Source organism: Macaca nemestrina, chromosome 20, assembly GCF_043159975.1.
Source record: "Macaca nemestrina isolate mMacNem1 chromosome 20, mMacNem.hap1, whole genome shotgun sequence".
Taxonomy (NCBI): Eukaryota; Metazoa; Chordata; class Mammalia; order Primates; family Cercopithecidae; genus Macaca; species Macaca nemestrina.
In genome coordinates this window covers 46,961,029-46,980,966 of record NC_092144.1, presented here as the reverse complement: position 1 = coordinate 46,980,966, position 19,938 = coordinate 46,961,029, and the positions used below count along the sequence as shown (strand labels likewise).

Genomic DNA, 19,938 nt, shown 5'->3' with positions numbered 1-19,938 from the left:
GGTCTCAAACTCGCAACCTCAGGCGATCTGCCTGCCTCGGCCTCCCAAAGTGCTGGGATTACAGGCGTGAGCCACCATGCCTGGCAGCCTAATTTTTGTATGTTTAGTAGGCACAGGGTTTTTCCATGTTGCCCAGGTTGGTCTCGAACTCCTGACCTCAAGTGATCCTCCTGCTTCAGCCTCCCAAAGTGCTGGGATTACAGGCATGAGCCACTGCACGCAGCTAAAAGAACCAAAAACTTTAGATAAGTGAATTTGGAGGAGAGATTTATAACAGATAAAATGGACAAGCAGGTAATAATTATAATTTACTGTCTCTCTGGCTTAATAAAATTATTAGTCAATACCCTAAGAAGAAAGGAACAAAATCTAAACTTCTCCATTCACAAATACAAATAGTCAACAAACGAAGTCAAAACCTAAGAACTTGTCAACCGCTTATTTCTTCTCTGAAATCGGCTTCTGAATATGTTGAACATGCATTGACATGGGATTAGGAAATTTTAAAAATATTTTTTAAAGTTTCGCTTTTTGGAATTTAAAATTAATCCAAATTATTTAATATTCAACATTTGCAATTTACCAATCAATATTCTATCATTTGATTTTTCACTCTTCAAATAATTCCTTGCTCAAGAGTTTAAAACATTTTTAAAATTAATAGATTCTGCACGCTGGGCAACATAGGGAGACCCTGTCTCTACAAAAAAATTTAAAACATTATTTTAAAAATATATAGAAAATATATATTTCTTTAAATACGTATTTTTAAGTATATAAAATATATTCTAAATTCTTATTTTTTTTTTTTTGCTGGATAGTATGGTAAGCATATGTTTAGCCTGGCAGGAACTTGCAAAACTGCCTTCCACAGTGGCTGTACCATTTTGCATTCCCAGCAGCAATAGATCAGAGTTCCTGTCTCTCCATATCTTCACCAGCATTTGGTGTTGTTGGCATTTGGATTCAAGCCAGTCTAATAGATGTGTAATGGTATCTCATCGTTGATTTAATCTGAATTCCCTAGTGACATATGGTGTTGAACATCTTTTCAGATGCCTACGAAATGTGCCGGGCATGGTGGCACATACCTGTGGTCCCAGCTACTCAGGAGGCTGAGGTGGGAGGATTGCTTGAGCCCTGGAGGTTGGGGCTGCAGTGAGCTGTGATTGCACCACTGCACTCCAGCCTGAGTGACAGCACGAGACCCTGTCTCCAAAAGATAAATAAATAATTGAGTTAATTTTTAGAACAGTTGTAGGTGTACAGAAAAACAGAGCAGAGGGCATATTGAGCTCTACTATCCCCCCTCACACCACAGTACACACACTTCCTCTATTATCATCTTGTTAGTGTGGTACATTTGTTATGCTTGATGAGTCAATATGGATATTATTAAGTTCATGGCTTATATTAAGCTTCACTCCTTGTGTTGTACCATTTATGGGCTTTGACAAATGCATAAGAACATATATCCACCATTATAGGGTCACAGAGAAAAGTTTCATTGCCCTAAAAATCCTCTGTGTTCCACCTATTCATCCTTCCCTCTGCTCAAGCCTCTGACAACCTCTGAACTTTTATAATACCATCTGCCTAGTTTTGCCTTTTCTAGTATTGCATATAATTGGAACTATACACTATGTGGCCTTTTTGCATTAGCTTCTTTCATTTAGAAATACATGTTTAAGATTCCTCCATGTCGGCCGGGCGCGGTGGCTCAAGCCTGTAATCCCAGCACTTTGGGAGGCCGAGACGGGCGGATCACGAGGCCAGGAGATCGAGAGACGATCCCGGCTAACACGGTGAAACCCCGTCTCTACTAAAAAATACAAAAAAACTAGCCGGGCGAGGTGGCGGGCGCCTGTAGTCCCAGCTACTCGGGAGGCTGAGGCAGGAGAACGGCGTAAACCCGGGAGGCAGAGCTTGCAGTGAGCTGAGATCCGGCCACTGCACTCCAGCCTGGGTGACAGAGCAAGACTCTGTCTCAAAAAAAAAAAAAAAAAAAGATTCCTCCATGTCTTTTCATGCCTTGGTAGTTCATTTCTTTTTATTCCTGAAAAATATTCCATTGTATGAATATTTCAGAGTTTATCCATTTCCCTATTGTAGGATATCTTGGTTACTTCCAATCTTTGTTGGTTATGTATAAGCTGCTATAAACATTCATGTGGAGGATTTGAGTGGATATAAGTTTTCAACTCATTTGGGTATATACCAAAGAATGCAATCGTCAGATCATATGGTAAGCATATGTTTAGTTTTGCAGGAATTTGCAAAACTGCCTTCTACAGTGGCTGTACCATTTTGCATTCCCAGCAGCAATCAATGAGAGTTCCTGTTGCTCCATATCCTCACCAGCATTTGGTGGTGTCAGTGTTTGGATTTGAGCCAGTCTAATAGATGTGTAGTGGTGTCTCATCGTTGTTTTAATTTGAATTCCCTAGTGACATACTGAATGTGAATTTTTGAATTTTGAATTCCCTAGTGACACAGTGAATTCCCTAGTTAAGCATCTTTTCAGATGCTTATTTTTGCTACCTATATAGCAAGGGGCAGATACAGACAATGCACTGCAGGGAAAGAGCTTGCTATGATGATAGGAAGCTGCAGGCAGAGATGATCTCAGGGTTAACTGGGCATCAACTGTGCCTTCTCCTGTCACATAAAATGTGGTCTACCTCAGTTTTGACTGGAAACACAGAATAATATACCTGGTTGTCCATAAATATTGCTGACTGAGGCTTGAGGTTTATGTATGGTTTGGGTTGGGGTATAACAGGTAACGACTGTCAAGTATGTTGAGAGTCTACATTGAATGGATGGTGTCACTGGCTGCCCATGTCTTTCTCATTATGGACTTTCACTTTTCATTTGCCACATGAAAGGCCACTGAGATAGGCTACATGTGATTTTTCTCTTGAGGATCTCTATTACTGAGAAATTTCTGTATTCTGGGCTACACTAGGTTCATAATCTGACTATATCTATCGTGTGTGTGTTTATTCCTTCCCTAAAATGCTCAGTTCAGCTGCAGTTCTAGAGGTAAATACCACTATGTTTCCATTTTAGAGAGTTGAAGATCTGAGGTCTGGAGAGGTTAGTGTGTAGAAAGTTATGTTGAATAAGTGGCAAGGCCATGTGGCCAGGTCAGATAAGTTGCCTTCAGATTTTACTCTTGAACTTCTACTGGATAATGTCTTTTCATTATAGAAAAGAGGAGAGTGAACTTAGGTGTTTTGTTCAAAATCATCGACTGTAGGAGTTCTTTTAAGATATGATGAAAAGCAATAATTGTCTCATTTTACATTACCTGTAATTACTGGTCACCAGAAATTGATTATCGATGCAGCAACCTTTTACATTCCTCTCTGCTTTATTATGCATTGGCAGGCTTCACAGGAACTAAGAGGTCCAAGATTCAGAAATATCTTTAACTTGCAATGCTTGGTCACAGGCATCCATCTGAAAAACATTTTGCTCATTAGCCATAGGGGCACATATGGCAAACTACAGCCAGAGACACAAAATGTGGAAAGAAAAAAGGGCTATCAGAAGTCCTGTGTCTCCTTAAATTTTGTATTTCTATTCATATGCATCTACAATCATAAGGAAGTTGAGCAAATGGGAAATGCAAAGTCCTAATCAAAGCATACCCACATTTGAGTTATCTGCATTATTGCACATTTAAATTTATAATGCATACATACGATTCAATTCAATAGGTATAAAAATGTTAAGTAACATTTTCTCTCATGCATCCCCGTCATTCAGTAGCTCACTTTAGAGTCAACATTTTAATTCTGTTGGGCATCCTTTCATAATTTTGTTTTCTTTTTTTCTTTTTTTTTTTTTTTTGAGACAGAGTCTTGCCCTATTGCCCAGGCTGGGGTGCAATGGCACGATCTCGGCTCATGAGGCACGACCACCGCCTCCTGGGTTCAAGCAATTCTCCTGCCTCAGTCTTCTGAATAGCTGGGGTTACAGGTGTGAGCCACCATGCCTGGCTAATGTTTTGTATCTTTTTGTAAAGATGTTTTGTATCTTTAGTAAAGATGAGGTTTCACCGTGTTGGCCAGGCTGGTCTCAAACACCTGACCTTGTGATCTGCCCGCCTCGGCCTCTCAAAGTGCTGAGATTATAGGCATGAGTCACCACACCTGGCCTCCTTTTCTTTTTTGATAAGGTCTCACTATGTTGCCCAGGCTGTTCTTGAACTCCTGGGCTCAAGCAATCCTCATCCCTCAGCCTCCCAAAGTGCTGGGATTACAGGCATGAGCCACCACATCTGGTCAAAATTTTTTCTTTTTTTAAGTATTTTATTGTGTATATTTAAGATACACAACATTATGTTATAGGATACATATACATAGTATAAAGTGAAACTAATTAACATCTCTATCATCTCACAGATACCCACATTTTTTGCATGTGGCAAGGGAAGCTAAAATCTACTCATTTAGCATGAATCATGGCCTTATTATGTATTTTTATATGCCTAAAGTATAGTCTGATTTTGCCTGGTTTTCCTCTTACATAATTGGAGTAATAGTCTGTATCCTGCTGTATCTGGCTTCTATTACTCAATATTAAGTATTTAATATTCACATCTAGCATCGGTTCTGCATTCTATTAAAACAGTACACCAGCTAGGTGTGGTGGCTCATGCCTGTAATCCCAGCACTTTGGGAGGCTGAGGCGGGCGGATCATGAGGTCAGGAGATCGAGACCATCCTGGCTAAAGTGGTGAAACACCGTCTCTACTAAAAATACAAAAAATTAGCTGGACCTGTAGTCCCAGCTACTTGGGAGGCTGAGGCAGGAGAATCGCTTGAACCCAGGAGGCGGAGGCTGCAGCAAGCCAAGATTGCACCACTGCACTCCAGCCTGGGCAACAGAGTGAGACTCCGTCTCAAAGCAAACAAAGAAACAAAAAACCAAAAATTAGTCAGGAGTGATGGTGCACACCTTTAATCCCAGCTACTCGGGAGGCTGAGGCAGGAGAATCACTTGAACCTGGGAGGTGGAGGTTGCAGTGAGCTGAGATCGCGCCACTGCACTCCAGCCTGGGCAACAGAGTGAGACTCAGTCTCAAAAAAACAAACAAACAAACAAACAAAAAAAGAGTACACCAGTTTGTATCCCTTCATGGTTGGTGGACATGTGGGTTGTGTTCATTTTTGTAAGTTATAAATGATGCTGTTGTATTTTTGTATTTCTATTTGGTTACCATTAGTGTGTATTTATGTATGGTATAAAGCAAGAGATAAAACCATAGGTTACAGGGTAAACGTATCTTCAGCTTTACTAGGTATTATTGGTTTCATCCCAAAGTTAACACACCAACTGACAGTCTTACAATGTCTCATAATTCCCAAATCTTTGCATTCTTGCTGACACTTAATTTTGTCAAAATTTTACTTTGAGTTTTCTGGTGGGTATGTGTCAATGATTGTGATATTAATTTACTGGGCCTTTTCTTCTCTGTAACAGGCCCTGTCAAGATATATGTGTGGTATGGCAGGGGGAGGAGCCCCTAGAGGTAGCAGGGGCTCTGGAATCCTTCATCATCCTATGTGAAAAAGTCTGTGGCAGTGATTTTTTTTTTTTGAGACAGAGTTTCACTCTTGTTGCCCGGGCTGGAGTGCAATGGCACCATCTCAGCTCACTGCAACCTCCGCCTCCCAGGTTCAAGCGATTCTCCTGCCTCAGCCTCCGAAGTAGCTGGGATTACAGGTGTGTGCCACCACACCCAGCTAATTTTTTGTATTTAGTAGAGATGGGGTTTCACCATGTTCGTCAGGCTGGTCTTAAACTCCTGACCTCAGGTCATCCACCTGCCCCAGCCTCCCAAAGTGCTGGGATTACAGGTGTGTGCCACGGTGCCGATATTTCCTGTGTACAGTGGTGTAGCCACGGTGCAAAGCCACTTCCTAATGATTCTGTGATCTAAATATTGTATCTTCTTGCTTCCCTTTGAGATGTGTTCATTCCTCCATACAATTAAACAATCTCAATTACTCTTGAGGGAGCATAAAATCCTCACTGTCTAATCACGGGTCCTTCCAAATTATTTGTTGGCTTGTGTTTAAAATATGAAAAAGATAATGTAGATTTTGTTTTCTTCTTACTGCTTAACCTGAACAAAATGTCATAGATACCTCCTGACCTGTTGCTAAACCAAGGAGAGTCACTTGAATAATGAACAAGACTGGAGGGAAACCACATTGATAATTTATCATTACACTATCATCACATACATGGAACTCATCAATGATGCTTATGAAAAAATTGAGTCATTTGTGGAAAAGTGTAAAGAGAATATAGGTGATGTCTCAACTGAAGACAAAAAGCTACAGTAAATAATTACAAAAAGAGTCTTAAGATGTGAACACAAATTCAGAGATTCAGGAGCACAAAGGGCTAAGTTAAGGGAAAAAAAGACTTATCAATATTTTCTTAATTATGGAGAGCAGGATGAATTTTTAAAAGGGCAAGTAATTGTGAGTCTGATATATCTGATGATAATTTGTATTTCTAATGTTGTAAATGGTTGTGAATTTATAGTCACCATTCCCATTTCCTTTAGACTAGTGACCAAGAGTTTGATAACAGAAACACACTGGATCAGTATTGTTATCTATGTCTGTTCATCATACTGTGTGTTAAGTCGATCCATTTTTGTCTTGTATTTGTTTTCATTTCATTTTATTTTAGTTTCTTTGGGACAGGGTCTCACTCTGTCGCCCAGGCTGGAAGTGCAGTGGCAGGATCACAGCTCACTGCAGCCTCCACTTCCCTGGGCTCAGGTGATCCTCCTGCCTCAGCCTCCCAAGTAGTGGGGACTACAGGCATATGCTACCCCGCCTGGCTAATTTTTGTATTTTGTAGAGACAGCGTTTTGATGTGTTGCTCAGGCTGGTCTCAAACTCCTGGACTCAAGCGATCTGCCTGTCTTGGCCTCCCAAAGTACTGGGATGACAGGCATGCAACACAGCCCCTGGCCTGTTTTAATTTTATTAATTGGCTGATTCATTCAGACACATAATTATCAAGTTAAATCTCACTATTTCCTTAGCATTTCACGTCAATTTAGCTTAGAAAATCTATTCCTAACTCAATATTTTAAAACATATACAATTAGCCAGGTGCGGTGGCACATGCCTGTAATCCCAGCTACTTGGGAGGCTGAGGCAGGAGAAGCACTCAAACCCGGGAGACAGAGGTTGCAGTGAGCCGAGATCGCACGACTGCACTCCAGCCTGGTCAACAGAGCGAGACTCCATCTCAAAAAAAAGCCAAAAACATTTTCTCCAGATCATTTTTACATTTAATTATTCAGTCTGTTTTGACTATGCCTTAAAGAATTAAGTAAATATAACTTCACTTCTACCCACTAATTAGTCAATGTACCTAACACAATTTATTGAATAAACCAGTCCATTCCCAACAGCATCAAAAGTAAGTACATTTCCCAATGTATATTAATACAGCCATTATGGAAAATAATATGGCGATTCATCAGAAACTAAAAATAGAATTACTCTATGTTCCAGCAATCCCACCTGTGGGTGTATAGCTAAAGGAATTGAAATCAGCATGCTGAAGAGAGAACTGCACTACCATATTCACTGCAGCATTATTCTGCATTGGATATGGACGCAACCTAGGTGTCCAGCATGTTATAAATGGATGAAGAGAATGTTACATATTATATATATAATGTCATATACATATATATGTATATATAAAGGAATACTATTCACTTTTTAAAAAGAGGAAAATTGGCCGGGCACAGTGGCTCACACCTGTAAACACAGCACTTTGAGAGGCCAAGGTGAGTGGATCACCTGAGGTCAGGAGTTCGAGACCAGCCAGATCAACATGGTGAAACCCTGTCTCTACTGAAAATACAAAAATTAGCCGATGTAGGGGCGCATGCCTATAATCCCAGATACTTGGGAGGCTGAGACACAAGAATTGCTTGGACTGGGCAGGCAGAGGTTGCAGTGAGCTGAGACTGTGCCACTGCATTCCAGCCCAGGCGACAAGAGTGAAACTCCGTCTCAAGATGGAGTTTTTAAAAAACAAATAAAAGATAGATTTTTAGAAAATAAATGAAAAATAAAAATAAAACGAGGAAAATTCTGTCATCTGTGACAACATGGATAAACCAAGAGGACATTATGCTAAGTGAGAGAAGCCAGGAACAGAAAGACAAATACAAATATCACATAAGTGGTATTTGTGGAATCTAAAAAAGTCTAACTCTTTAGAGGCAGAGAATAGTGTTTACCAGAGACTGAAAAATGGGGGAAGGGAGATATTAATTAAAGGAGTACAAAATTTCAGTTAGTTAGCAGGAACAAACTTTAGTAATCTATTGCACAGAATAGCAACTACATAAATAATGTGTTGTATGTTTCAAAATTGCTCAAAGAGTAGATTTTAAATGTTTTCACCACAAAAAAGTGAGGTGACAGATTTAATTAGCTTGACTTAATCATTTCACATTGTAAACATAGATCAAAACAGCATATTGTACTCTATCAGTATATAAAACATACAATTAATATTTGTCCATTCTTTAAAAGTTACTTTTCTCATACCTTATAACAAGGCTGGACCTCCTCAGGGGACACAGAGCAGAGTCCCCGCCCTCGGGAGCTCATACCCGATCCCCCACGCTCGCCCTCGCGGCCACACCTTGAACCCCCTCCCCGACCGGCTCTACACTCAACCAGCCCGAGGCTTCCGGCAGCTCCGAGTTCGGATTCCCCTTCTCAGCCTTCTGTGGTCACTGAAACCCTCAGGACTCCGAGGACAAGTCGAACATGGCTTCGCCTCAGCTATCTTCGCCAGCGCAGTAAGTCTCTGTGTCTGCGCACTCCGGGTAGAGGGAAGATTAAACCCTCCGGGAGCCAGCGTCCGGCGGTGCCTGCAATCTAACCGGGATTTGGGGTTCCGAGACACTTTTCCCACAAGCCACCGCCGTCATGGATCTTTAGGCTTAAACTACATTTCCCAGAGGGCAACGGGAACACCCAATCTATGGCTTCCCTTCCGTTTTCGCGTGGTTCTTTTGCAAGGTGAGTTGAACTCATTTCAGGATGGGCACAGGGTACTCGCAGGCAGAGCTCTGGGCAATCAAGTTACACTGGAGCCCAACCTAAACCGGCCGGGGTGGTGGAGGAAGCGCTTAAACCGTGGAAGCCTGTAGTTGGATGACCAGTTGTTATCGGAATCTCAGGCCCGTGGGTGCATGAACAGCAGAGGAGGGTATTTGAGTGCGCACGTGAGAGAATGTTGTATATGTCAGATGGAGAATGTTTGAGAGTGTGTGAGAGAGAAACTGTGCGTGTGAGAGGCTGTGATGTGCCTCCTTGACGGTGGGTGCGGTTGTGAGGCTGTGACAGGTGAGTGAGTGGCTGTGCTTGCGTGACGGGGATGTGAGGTGCTTGTCCTTTTCATGTACGTTGATTGCGGTGGCACTGCGGTGTCACTTTGAGTCGTGGCTGTAGGTTCCTGGATGCGTCTTCTCCCCTCTCTCCTCACAGCTGCTTGCGGCTGACACACACACAAAAAATGTCTGCAAGAGGGAAATTGGATACTGAACTCTAAATGAAGTTTTCCAGCAAGAAGGCATTGACTTGCTGTGAGATTGGAAACGCCTGGGAGGTTATTTCTTTGTGAACTCTGAGAGCGAGCTACTTGTCTCAGAACCTCGTCTTTCCCAGAGCTCTGACCCCAGGAACCTGCTGTGAACTCATACCCAGATTCCAGCCTCCCTCCTACCTCCATGTGTTAAAGTGTGTGAACAGGGAATGTGTGGAGGGTATTGTGTTACGAGGCATTCGGTGCTTCAAGGAAGGACCTGGTAACTCATGATTCTTTTCCCCCTCCTTGGTCCTGCTATTACTCAAAAGGACTCTGATGAGGAGGAAAAAAATTCTTTCACGTCTAAAAATCAATGTTTAGGCTAGTTGGCTTTTTTCTTTCCTAAGATTACTGGTTTTAGGGCATGCTTCCCTTTGTCTGAAATGTGTCTGAATGTCCTAATACCAATCTGCTTTTTTCCCAGTAGATTTTGGGAGCCATTGAGCTGAATCTCATTAACGTTCTTATATTCTGCCGAGTGTGGTGGCTCATGCCTGTAATCGCAGCATTTTGGGAGGCCAAGGCGGGCGGATCACTTGAGGTCAGGAATTCGAGACCAGGCTGGCCAACATGACGAAACCCCATCACTACTAAAAATACAAAAATTAGTCTGGCATGATGGTGCACGGTTGTAATCCCAGCTACTCGGGAGGCTGAGGAAGGAGAGCCCAGGAGGCGGAGGTTGCAGTGAGCCGACATCTTGCCACTGCACTCCAGCCTGGGCTACAGAGCAAGACTCTCAAAAAAAAAAAAAAAAAAAATCTCATATTCATTTGGCATATCATTCAGATTCTTCCATGTATTCTCATATGGTAAAGAGAACCTAAAAATTCAGTTTAGCATCAAGGACAGCAATCTTCCTCTCTTTACGATTATTGTTGCTGTTACTGATGTAGTTTGAGACAAAGGGGTAACTTATTCTTTTAAGGTTGTAAGAGTATAATGCTTTTCATTTAGCATATTTATATTGTTGAGGCCTAACTTTCTAACATGCGGTTTCACTGTCAGCCAAGATTTTCTCATTGATAGTCTGAGTAAGAAAAGGAAATGATTAAGAAAATAGAATGGAGCTGGGTGTGGTGGCCACTCCTGTAATCCCAGCACTTTGGGAGGCAGAGGAGGGCAGATCACTTGAGGTCAAGAGTTGGAAACCAGCCTGACCAACATGGTAAACCCCGTCTCTACTAAAAATACAAAAATTAGCCAGGCATGGTGGAGGTGCATGCCTGTAATCCCAGCTACTCAGCAGGCTGAGGCAGGAGAATCACTTGAACCTGGGAGGTGGAGGTTGCAGTGAGCCGAGACTGAACCACTGCACTCCTCGTTCTGGTGACAGAGTGAGATTCCATCTCAATTGAAAAGAAAAAAAAAAAGAAAAGAAACGAAATAGAATGGGAGCTGGGTGCCATGGCTCATACCTGGAATCCCAGCATTTTGGGAGGCTACGGTAGGAGTATCACTTGATTCAGGAATTTGAGACCAGCCTAGGCAACTAAGTAAAACCCTGTCTCTACAAAAACATCAAAAAATTAGCTGGGAGTGATGGTGCACACCTGTAGTCCCAACCACGTGGCAGGCTGAGGCAAGAGGATCCCGTGATCACGCCCAGGAGATTGAGACTGTAGTGAGCTGTGATTGTACCACTGCACTGTAGCCTGGGTGACAGAGCAAGACTCTGTCTCAACCAAGAAAGAAAGAAAGAGAGAAAGAGAGAGAGAGAGAGAGAGAAAGAAAGAAGGAAAGAAAGAAAGGAAAGAAAGAAGGAAGAAGAGAAAGAGAGGGGAAAGAAAGAAAGAAAAGAAAAAGAAAAGAGAAAGGGAGAGAAGGAGAGAGAGAAAGAAAAAAGAAAGAGAAAGAAAGGAGAAACAAAGAGGAAGAAAGGAAGGGAGAGAAAGAAAGGGGAAGAAAGAGGAAGAAAGAAAGAAGAAGGAAGGAAGGAAGAAAATAAATCGAATAGGAATGCTGGGCAGTGTTAATGTCCTGCTTCTGGTTTGTGACTATTTTAATATTAGTCTAATCTGCATATATATCTCTTTGTTTTTTATAGCAACAGGTTCTCTGTTGCACAGGCTGGAGTGAGGTGGCACATCATGGCTCACACATTTTTCTTTGACTATACCAGTTGCATAAGATCAAGCATAGAGTAAAAAAGAGTTAGATTTACCTAAGGTTGTGATACAATGAGCCCTTTGTTTCTGTGGGTTCCACATCTATGGATTCAACCAACCACAGACTGAAAGTGTAATTAGGCTTACCTATGATGGTTGTGTCTGTTCTGAACATGTACAGACTTTTTTCCTTGTCATTATTCCCTAAACACAGGATAACAACTACTTATATACCATTTATATTTTTTAAGGTATTATAGGTAGTCTAGAGATTATTTAAAGTACAGATACTCCTCAACTTCTGCTGGGGTTGCATCCAGATAAACTCCTAACTCCATTGGAAATCCAGGAACATACTGCATGAGTATAACTTTAACACCGTCCTAAAGTCTAAAAATTGTAAGTTAAACCATTGTAAGTCTGGGACCATCTGTATACAGGAAGATGCATGTAGGTTATATGCAAATACTATACTTTTTTTTTTTTGAAACAGAGTCTCGCTCTCGCTGTGTCACTCAGGCTGGAGTGCAGTGGCACAGTCTTGGCTCACTGCAACCTCTGCCTCCCAGGTTCAAGCAATTCTCCTGCCTCAGCCTCCTGAGTAGCTGGGATTACAGATGCGCGCCACCACACCCAGCTAATTTTTGTGTTTTCAGTAGAGACAGGGTTTCACCATGTTGGTCAGGCTGGTCTCAAACTCCTGACCTCAAGTGATCAGCCTGCCTCGGCCTCCCAAAGTGCTGGGATTACAGTCATGAGCCACCACACCCGGTGAATACTATACCATTTTATATAAGGGACTTTTGTATCCATGGATTTTTGGTATCCATGGGAGTCCTGGAACCAGTCCCCCTCAGATACTGAGAGACAACTGTATTTCAGCAAAAATGAAGCAGAGAAGTTCATGGAGGTGAGGATGTAAGCAAAAGAGTGGTTATAATGTGGGATTATGCTGTATAGGCGTATGTTGGTGATATTGTGGGTTTGGTTCCAGACCACAGAGGTAAAGGCAAGTATCAAAATAAAACTTTGGGAGGCTGAAGCGGGCGGATCACGAGGTCAAGAGATCGATACCATCCTGGCCAACATGGTGAAACCCCGTGTCTACTAAAAATACAAAAATTAGCTGGACGTGGTGGTGGGCGCCTGTAGTCCCAGCTACTTGGGAGGCTGAGGCAGGAGAATAGCTTGAACCTGGGTGGTGGAGGTTGCAGTGAGCTGAGATCATGCCACTGCACTCCAGCCTGGTGACAAAGCGAGACTCGTCTCAAAAAAAACATAAAAAAAAAAAAAAAAAAAAGATGAGCCTGTTTGGTCTTGCAGTGCATATAAAAGTTATGTTTAAAGTAGTCAATTAAGTGGGCAACGACATTATATCTAAAAAATCTACATACCTACGTTGGGAGGCCGAGGCAGACAGATCACCTGAGGCTAGGAGTTCAAGACCATCCTGGCTAACATGGTGAAACCCCGTCTCTACTAAAAATACAAAAATTACCCAGGCATGGTGGTACATGCCTATAATCCCAACTACTCGGGAGGCTGAGACTGAGCCATGAAAATTGCTTGAACCTGGGAGGTGGAGGCTCCGGTGAGCTGAGATCGCACCACTGTACTCCAGCCTGGGCAACAGAGTGAGAGCTTGTCTCAAAAAAAAAAAAAAAAAGTGCAACAATGAAGTTTCCTGCATGGATTGACTCTTCCTTTCACAAAATATTTTTCTGTAGCATGCAATGTTGTTTGGTAGCATTTTACCCACAGTAGAACATCTTTCAAAGTTGGAGGCAATCTTCTCAAACCCTGTCGCTGCTTTATCAACTAAGTTAATGTAATATCCAAAATCTTTTGTTGTCATTTCAACAATGTTCAAAGAATCTCCACCGTGAGTAGATTACCATCTCCAGAAACCACTTTTCTTTGCTCAACTATAAGAAGCAACTCCTCATCAGTTCACATATGCTCACCCTCAGGCTCCACTTCTAATTCTCTTGCTATTTCCACCCCATCTGGAGTTCCTTCCTCTGTTGCAGTTTTGAAGCCCTCAAAGTCTTCAAAAAAAAAAGTGAGGGTTGGAATCAACTTCTTCTAAACTCCTGTTAATGTTGACATTTTGACCTCCTCCCATGAATCGCAAATAGTCTTAATGGCATGTAGAGTGGTGAGTTCTTTCCACAAGGTTTTCTATGTACTTTGCCTACATCCATCAGAGGAATCATGATGTATGGCAGCTATAGCCTTATGAAGTGGATTTCTTAAATAATAGACTGAAAATCAAACTTACTGCTTGATCCATGGGCTGCAGAATGGTGGTTGTATTAATAGGCATGAAAAGAACATCAGTGTCCTTGTATATCTCCATCACAGCTCTTGGATGACTTGTGCATTGTCAATGACCAATAATATTAAAAAAGGTATCTTTTTTTCTGAGTAGTAGTAGTGACATGGAAGAAGATGCCATCTGGGACTTTTCATAGCTAGAGAGGAGAAGTCATGGCCATTAAAGAAGGCTGTTTTATTTACATTGAAAAATCTGTTTAGTGTAGCTACCTTTGTCAGTTATGTTAGCTAGATCTTCTGGATGACTTAGAACAGCTGCTACATCAGCTCTTGTTGCTTCACCTTGCACTTTTTTTTTTTTGAGACAGAGTCTCGCTCTGTTGCCCAGGCTGCTGGAGTACAATGACGCGATCTGGGCTCACTGCAACCTTCGCCTCCTGGGTTTAAGCAATTCTCCTGCTTCAGCCTCCCGAGTAGTTGGGATTGCATGTACCTGCCACCACACCAGACTAATTTTTGTATTTTTAGTAGAGATGGGGTTTCACCATGTTGGCCAGACTGGACCTTGGACTTTTATGTTATGGAGATGCCGTCTTTCCTTAAACCTCATGAACCATCCTCCACTAGTCTCAAACTTCTCTTCCACAGTGTCCTCACCTCTCTCAGACTTCACAGAATTGAAGAGAGCTTAGGGCCTTTCTCTGGATTTGGCTTTGGCTTAAGGGAATGATGTGGCTGGTTTGATATTCTATCCAGACCATAACATGTTTTTCATATCAGCAATAAGGCTATTTTATTTTCTTATTCATGTATTCAGTGGAGTAGCACTTTTAATTTGCTTTAAGAACTTTTCCTTTGCATTCACAACTTGGCTACCTGTTTAATTCTAGAGGCCTAGCTTTTGGCCTGTGTTGGCTTTGGACAGAGGACTGATTTAATTTTTTTAAAAATCCAATCATTTAATCAGCAATTTCCATCATCAGCCTTCCCCGAGGGCCAGTGCACCTACCCTACCTCTCCCTACACACAGGCCAGAAACACCAGTCCTTAGCTGACTGTGGGCCTGCACAGTACATTGCCAGCAGGAAATCTCTGAAGTCTTCCAAAAGCCAGTCATTGGAGAGTGGATTGAAAATGCAATGGGAGCAGTTTGAATGTGGGGCTTCCACTGCCACAAAGTTTTCTCTTGAAGACCACATTTTTCAGAGGCTACTGGGGCTAAAATAATCTTGATGTCTCGGGTTTTCCTATGTCCGCATGGTTATTGGGGGCCACATAGTAAGATAGTCATGTCAAAGGGAGAAACCAACACAAGGTAATTTTGGACCTAGATCGATGCCAGACATGAACCTGCAGGGAGAGCAGAGGTTGGGATTTCAGAGCTGCACTAGAGAAGGCCCAGGGCATAGACAGGGTGTTGGTCTTGGCCTCTCATCTGTGCGAGCCTGAGAGGAGAGGGATTGTGTGACTGAGGGTGACCGAGGGTGGAAGTGAGTGTGCAGTATGCATGTCAGTGAGCACGTGTAGTAGGGTAGGGTAGGTGTCCACAACAACCTATGCGGTTGTGACACTGGGAGTGGTGTGTGAATGTGCTCCTGTGACTAGAAAGCCTGGCTTTTATGTGAGTGTGGGTTGTTGGGCTCTGTGTGTGTCACTGAGTTGGTTACCTGCTGGTTCCTCTACCCTCTTAACTTACAGCCATTTGTAGCTTAAAGAAATGGCCCTATCAAAGTCAGATAAAATATTAAGAGAAATCTCTAAAATAAAACATTTTATTTGGGAAAAACAGGATTGCAATTTGGGTGTAAACCTCTGAAGGTTTGCTGCAAGTCAGCTGACAAAAGGCAGATTAATAGGAGAAAAGAAAGACAAATTTATTAACGTGCATGTTAATAACATGCATGACATTCTGGAGGCCCAGACTTGGAACCAGTGTCTGAAGGGTGAGCCAGTCTTGTGGGACTAAGCCCTCAACCTGAGGGATCTGATCCTATCTCCAGGTAGATAGTGTCTGAATTGTATTGGAGGACACCCAGCTGGTTGTCCATTACAGAATTGATTGCTAGCTTGGTGTGTGTGGAAAAACCTCCACGTTTGCTTACGGAAGTCTTCTGTGTTGAGTGTTGTGTAATTGCAGAGGAAAAATCATTTGTGTTTTTTTTCCCACTCAGAGGGCTTTATTAGAAAGAGAAATGTTACCTATTGTTTTGACACAAAACTCATTGGCACTAGTGAAGTTTCGGGGAGCTGGCAATTTCTGGTGAGGAGGGCGGTAGGTAAAACTAGTCTTAGCATTAGGGCAATTATTTGAGCAGCTACTAGGTAAAACTGGTCTTAAGGTTCTAGCAGTCATTTTAATAGCTGATTTGCACGATAATCCCTGGGCAGGTGCTTGCACTATGAATGCTGTGCTTTTCTTCTCCCTAGACTCTGAACTGTGATTTAATTGGGTATGACAATTAAATGACTGTGATTAAATTGGGTATGACAATCCAGTTCATATCATCAATTCTCACAGCCCCAAGAGAGAAGTCACATTTTGAGCTCTAGCATGAAGGTTCCCAGAAATAAAGTACTCATATGAGCTTGGGACGGAAATTTTTAGAGCTGCAGGTACCTCTTAAGCCAAGTTCCTGGGAAGACATCATGGGAAGGCTCCTGGAGTTACACACCCTGGTGGAAGCTCCTCCCTTGGGGCTGTGCAGGGGCAGTATAAGTCTCAGAACCACACCATTCCTACAGCTTTGACCCCAGGAACTGTGAACTCTGTTACAGATTTCAGCCCTCCTCCTATATCCTGTTTTTTTATGTGTTTGTTTGTTTTTGATATAAAATCTCACTCTGTCACCCAGGGTGTAGTACAGTAGTGCAGTCATGGCCCACTGCAGCCTCAACTTCATCAACTTCATGAACTCAGGTATTCCTCCTATCTCAGCCTCCCAAGTAGCTGGGACTATAGGTGTGCCACCACACCCAGCTAATTTTTGTGTTTTTTGTAGAGAACGGGTCTTGTTATATTGCCTAGGCTGGTCTTGAACTCCTGGGCTCAAGTGATCCTCCTGCCTTGACCTCCTGAAGTGCTGGGATTACAAGCATGAGTCACCACACCTGGCCTATATCTTGGTTTTGTATGTGACCAACGTTTGGTTGTGATCCAGTTTTCCTCTGCTCCTGCCATTCTCCAAAAGAAACCCAAGAAGGAGGAAAGAACTGTTGCACTACAAAAATAATGAAGGTTAAGAAATATTGTTGATGGCTAAAAAGCAATATTCATGTTGGTTTCTTTCCTTTTGGTTCACAAAAATTTTTATTTTGATGTAAGAACGTTGGATTTTCTTTGCCTGAAGTGAACTAGGTAGAGAGTATCTTAGGCCTTCCTTCCCCAGGTGATGACAGAGTTCACTGAGACAACTACACAATGGTTCTTAGGTTCTGTCTCTTCTCTAAGTAATATTCACTTATTCAATTGGCAGATCATTCAAACCATGCAGTTGGGCTGTATTTCAGAAGGAGATTAGTGGGTTTATAGGGAATCATACACCAGAGATCTTAGCTATTCTTTCTCCAGAGGACTAAGAGTCAACAATTGCAGAGTCATCTGCTTGGTGGTATTTTTGGAAGCAGAACTATAATTTGGTATTTGAGGATACAGGTCTGTGTCTACAAGTGGAGAATATGTTCAGATGATCTCTAAGAAATAATTGTTAGTACTGGTCAGGGATATTTGTGGGCTGGCAGCCTGAGTTTTTCAGACACATTGTTGTGTGGATTTTGAGAGACAGTGTGGTATGATATTGAAGAGAATGGGCTCTGGGTATCCCAGATTTAGTTTGAATCTCAGCTCTGCCACTTCCTATCCGTATGAGCATAGGCAGTGTGTTCACTCAGGCTCCGAGTTCTACAGCTCTCAGACACATATTATAATAGTACCTACTTCATAGGAGTGTAATGAGAATAAAAATGTAAATCCCATGACAACAGACCCTGGAACATAAGCTAAACAAATATTAAGTCAGGCCAACAGATTGCCTGAACTCAGGAGTTTGAGATCAGCTTGACCAACATGGTGAAACCCTGTCTCTACTAAAAATACAAAAAAGTAGCCAGGCATGGTGGTGTGTGCCTGTAGTCCCAGTTACTTGGGAAGCTGAGATAGGAGGATCACTTGAGTTCGCAAGGTCAAGGCTGCAGTGAGATGTGAGCACCCCACTGCACTGCAGCCTGGATGATGGAAGTGAGACCCCGACTCAAAAAAACAATTTTATTAGGTTCAATCAGACATTTGGCAAGGATTGTATCCAAAATGATATTTGGATTGTATGTTTTGTGAAGGAGATGTCTACATTCACATTTGAGAATCTACTATGTGCAAAACTCTTTTCTGTTTTTTATAATAAAATATAATAAAATAATGCTAATTTCATTTATCTGAATTATGTTCATTCACAGAAAAAAATTTGAATTACACTGATGATACAACTAAAGGCTATCCAAGAAATGGTAGGTGTTACTTATTTCAATCATATTGTTTTTCTATTTCAGGACTAAAGTTCACAGTTTCCTCAATGAGTAGAAAGATTCTCCTTTATAATTTCATTTTAATAAATATCTTAGGTATTATTGGTGCTATGTTTCTAGATAAGAAGTATATCAGCTTTGTGGCAGAAGAATCCAGTAACCTAAAGAATGAAGTAATGAGAAAGTTAAAATTACCCATGCCCTTTCTCCTCCTCCACTTCTACCAGGGTGAATTACTAATTATATTTTGGGGTAGGTTTTTCCAATTTTTATCTGTAAGCATATGTTTTTGGTTTTGTTTTTGCAAAATAAAATCACCTTACTTGATCATATGATTTCCAACCTTAGTTTGAAAAGGAATCCATGGGTTTCATTATCCCTGTGTGCATGTAAGAAGGAGAAGGAGGGCCCGTGGTAACTTATTTTGGCACCTTTGTTGAAAATCAGGTGGATATAAGTGTATGCATTTATTTCTGTGTTCTTTATTCTGCCTTGTCTATGTGTCTGTTTTTGTTCTAGTAACATGCTGTTTTGGTTATTATAGCTTTGCAGTGTATTTTGAAGTCAGATAATATGATGTCACTACCTTTGTTCTTTTTGTTCAAAATGTCTTTGGCTATTCAGGGTCTTTTGTGGTCTCGTATGAATTTTAGAATTGTTTTTTCTATTTCTGTGAAGAATGTCATTGGTAATTTGATAGGGATTGCATTCAATCTGTAGATCACTTTGGGTATCATGGACATTTTAACAATATTAATTCCTCCAATTCCTGAAAATGTGATCTCTTTCCATTTTTTTGTGGCCTCTTCAATTTCTTTCATCAAAGCTTTATAGATTTTATTGTACTGATCTTTCACCTCCTTTGTTATTCCAGGGCATCTTAAAAAAAAACAAAAACAAAAACTTGTGTAACAATTGTGAATGGGATTGCTTTTCTGATTTCTTTTTCAGGTAGTTTATTAATGGCATATAGAAATGATACTGATTTTTTATTATTATTATTTTTTTTTGGTGAGATTTTTGAGACAGAGTTTTGCTTTTGTTGCCCAGGCAAGAGTGCGATGGCACGATCTCAGCTCACTGCAACCTCCACCTCCTGGGTTCTCAGCCTCCTGAGTAACTGGGACGACAGGCACACACCACCATGCCCGGCTAATTTTGTATTTTTAGTAGAGATGGGGTTTCACAATGTTGACCAGGCTGGTCTCAAACTCCTGACCTCAGGTGATCCACCCGCCTCGGCCTCCCAAAGTGTTGGGATTACAGGCATGAGCCACCACGCCTGGCCATGCTACTGATTTTTATATGTTGATTTTGTATCCTGCAGCTTTAGTGTGTTTGTTAGCTGTAACAGTTTTTGGTGGAGTCTTTATGACTT

General features: G+C 41.7%; 1 protein-coding gene across 3 annotated transcripts in view; it reads left to right on the top strand.

The window, feature by feature from the left end:
* Positions 1-8,947: 8,947 nt before the first annotated feature.
* The window catches only part of LOC105495424 (zinc finger protein 573), a 55,062-nt gene continuing 44,071 nt past the window's right edge, over positions 8,948-19,938 (top strand). For 2 of the 3 annotated variants that reach the window (XM_011764942.3, XM_071087667.1), the window contains exons 1-2: positions 8,973-9,089; positions 18,492-18,542. Coding sequence is in view for 1 of the 3 variants with exons in the window: in XM_011764943.2 (XP_011763245.1) it covers positions 18,513-18,542 (30 nt within the window). In the remaining 2 variants the exon portion in view is untranslated. Of the gene's footprint in view, positions 9,090-18,491; positions 18,543-19,938 lie in introns of all 3 variants that reach the window. The other variant, XM_011764943.2, reaches the window with a different exon arrangement.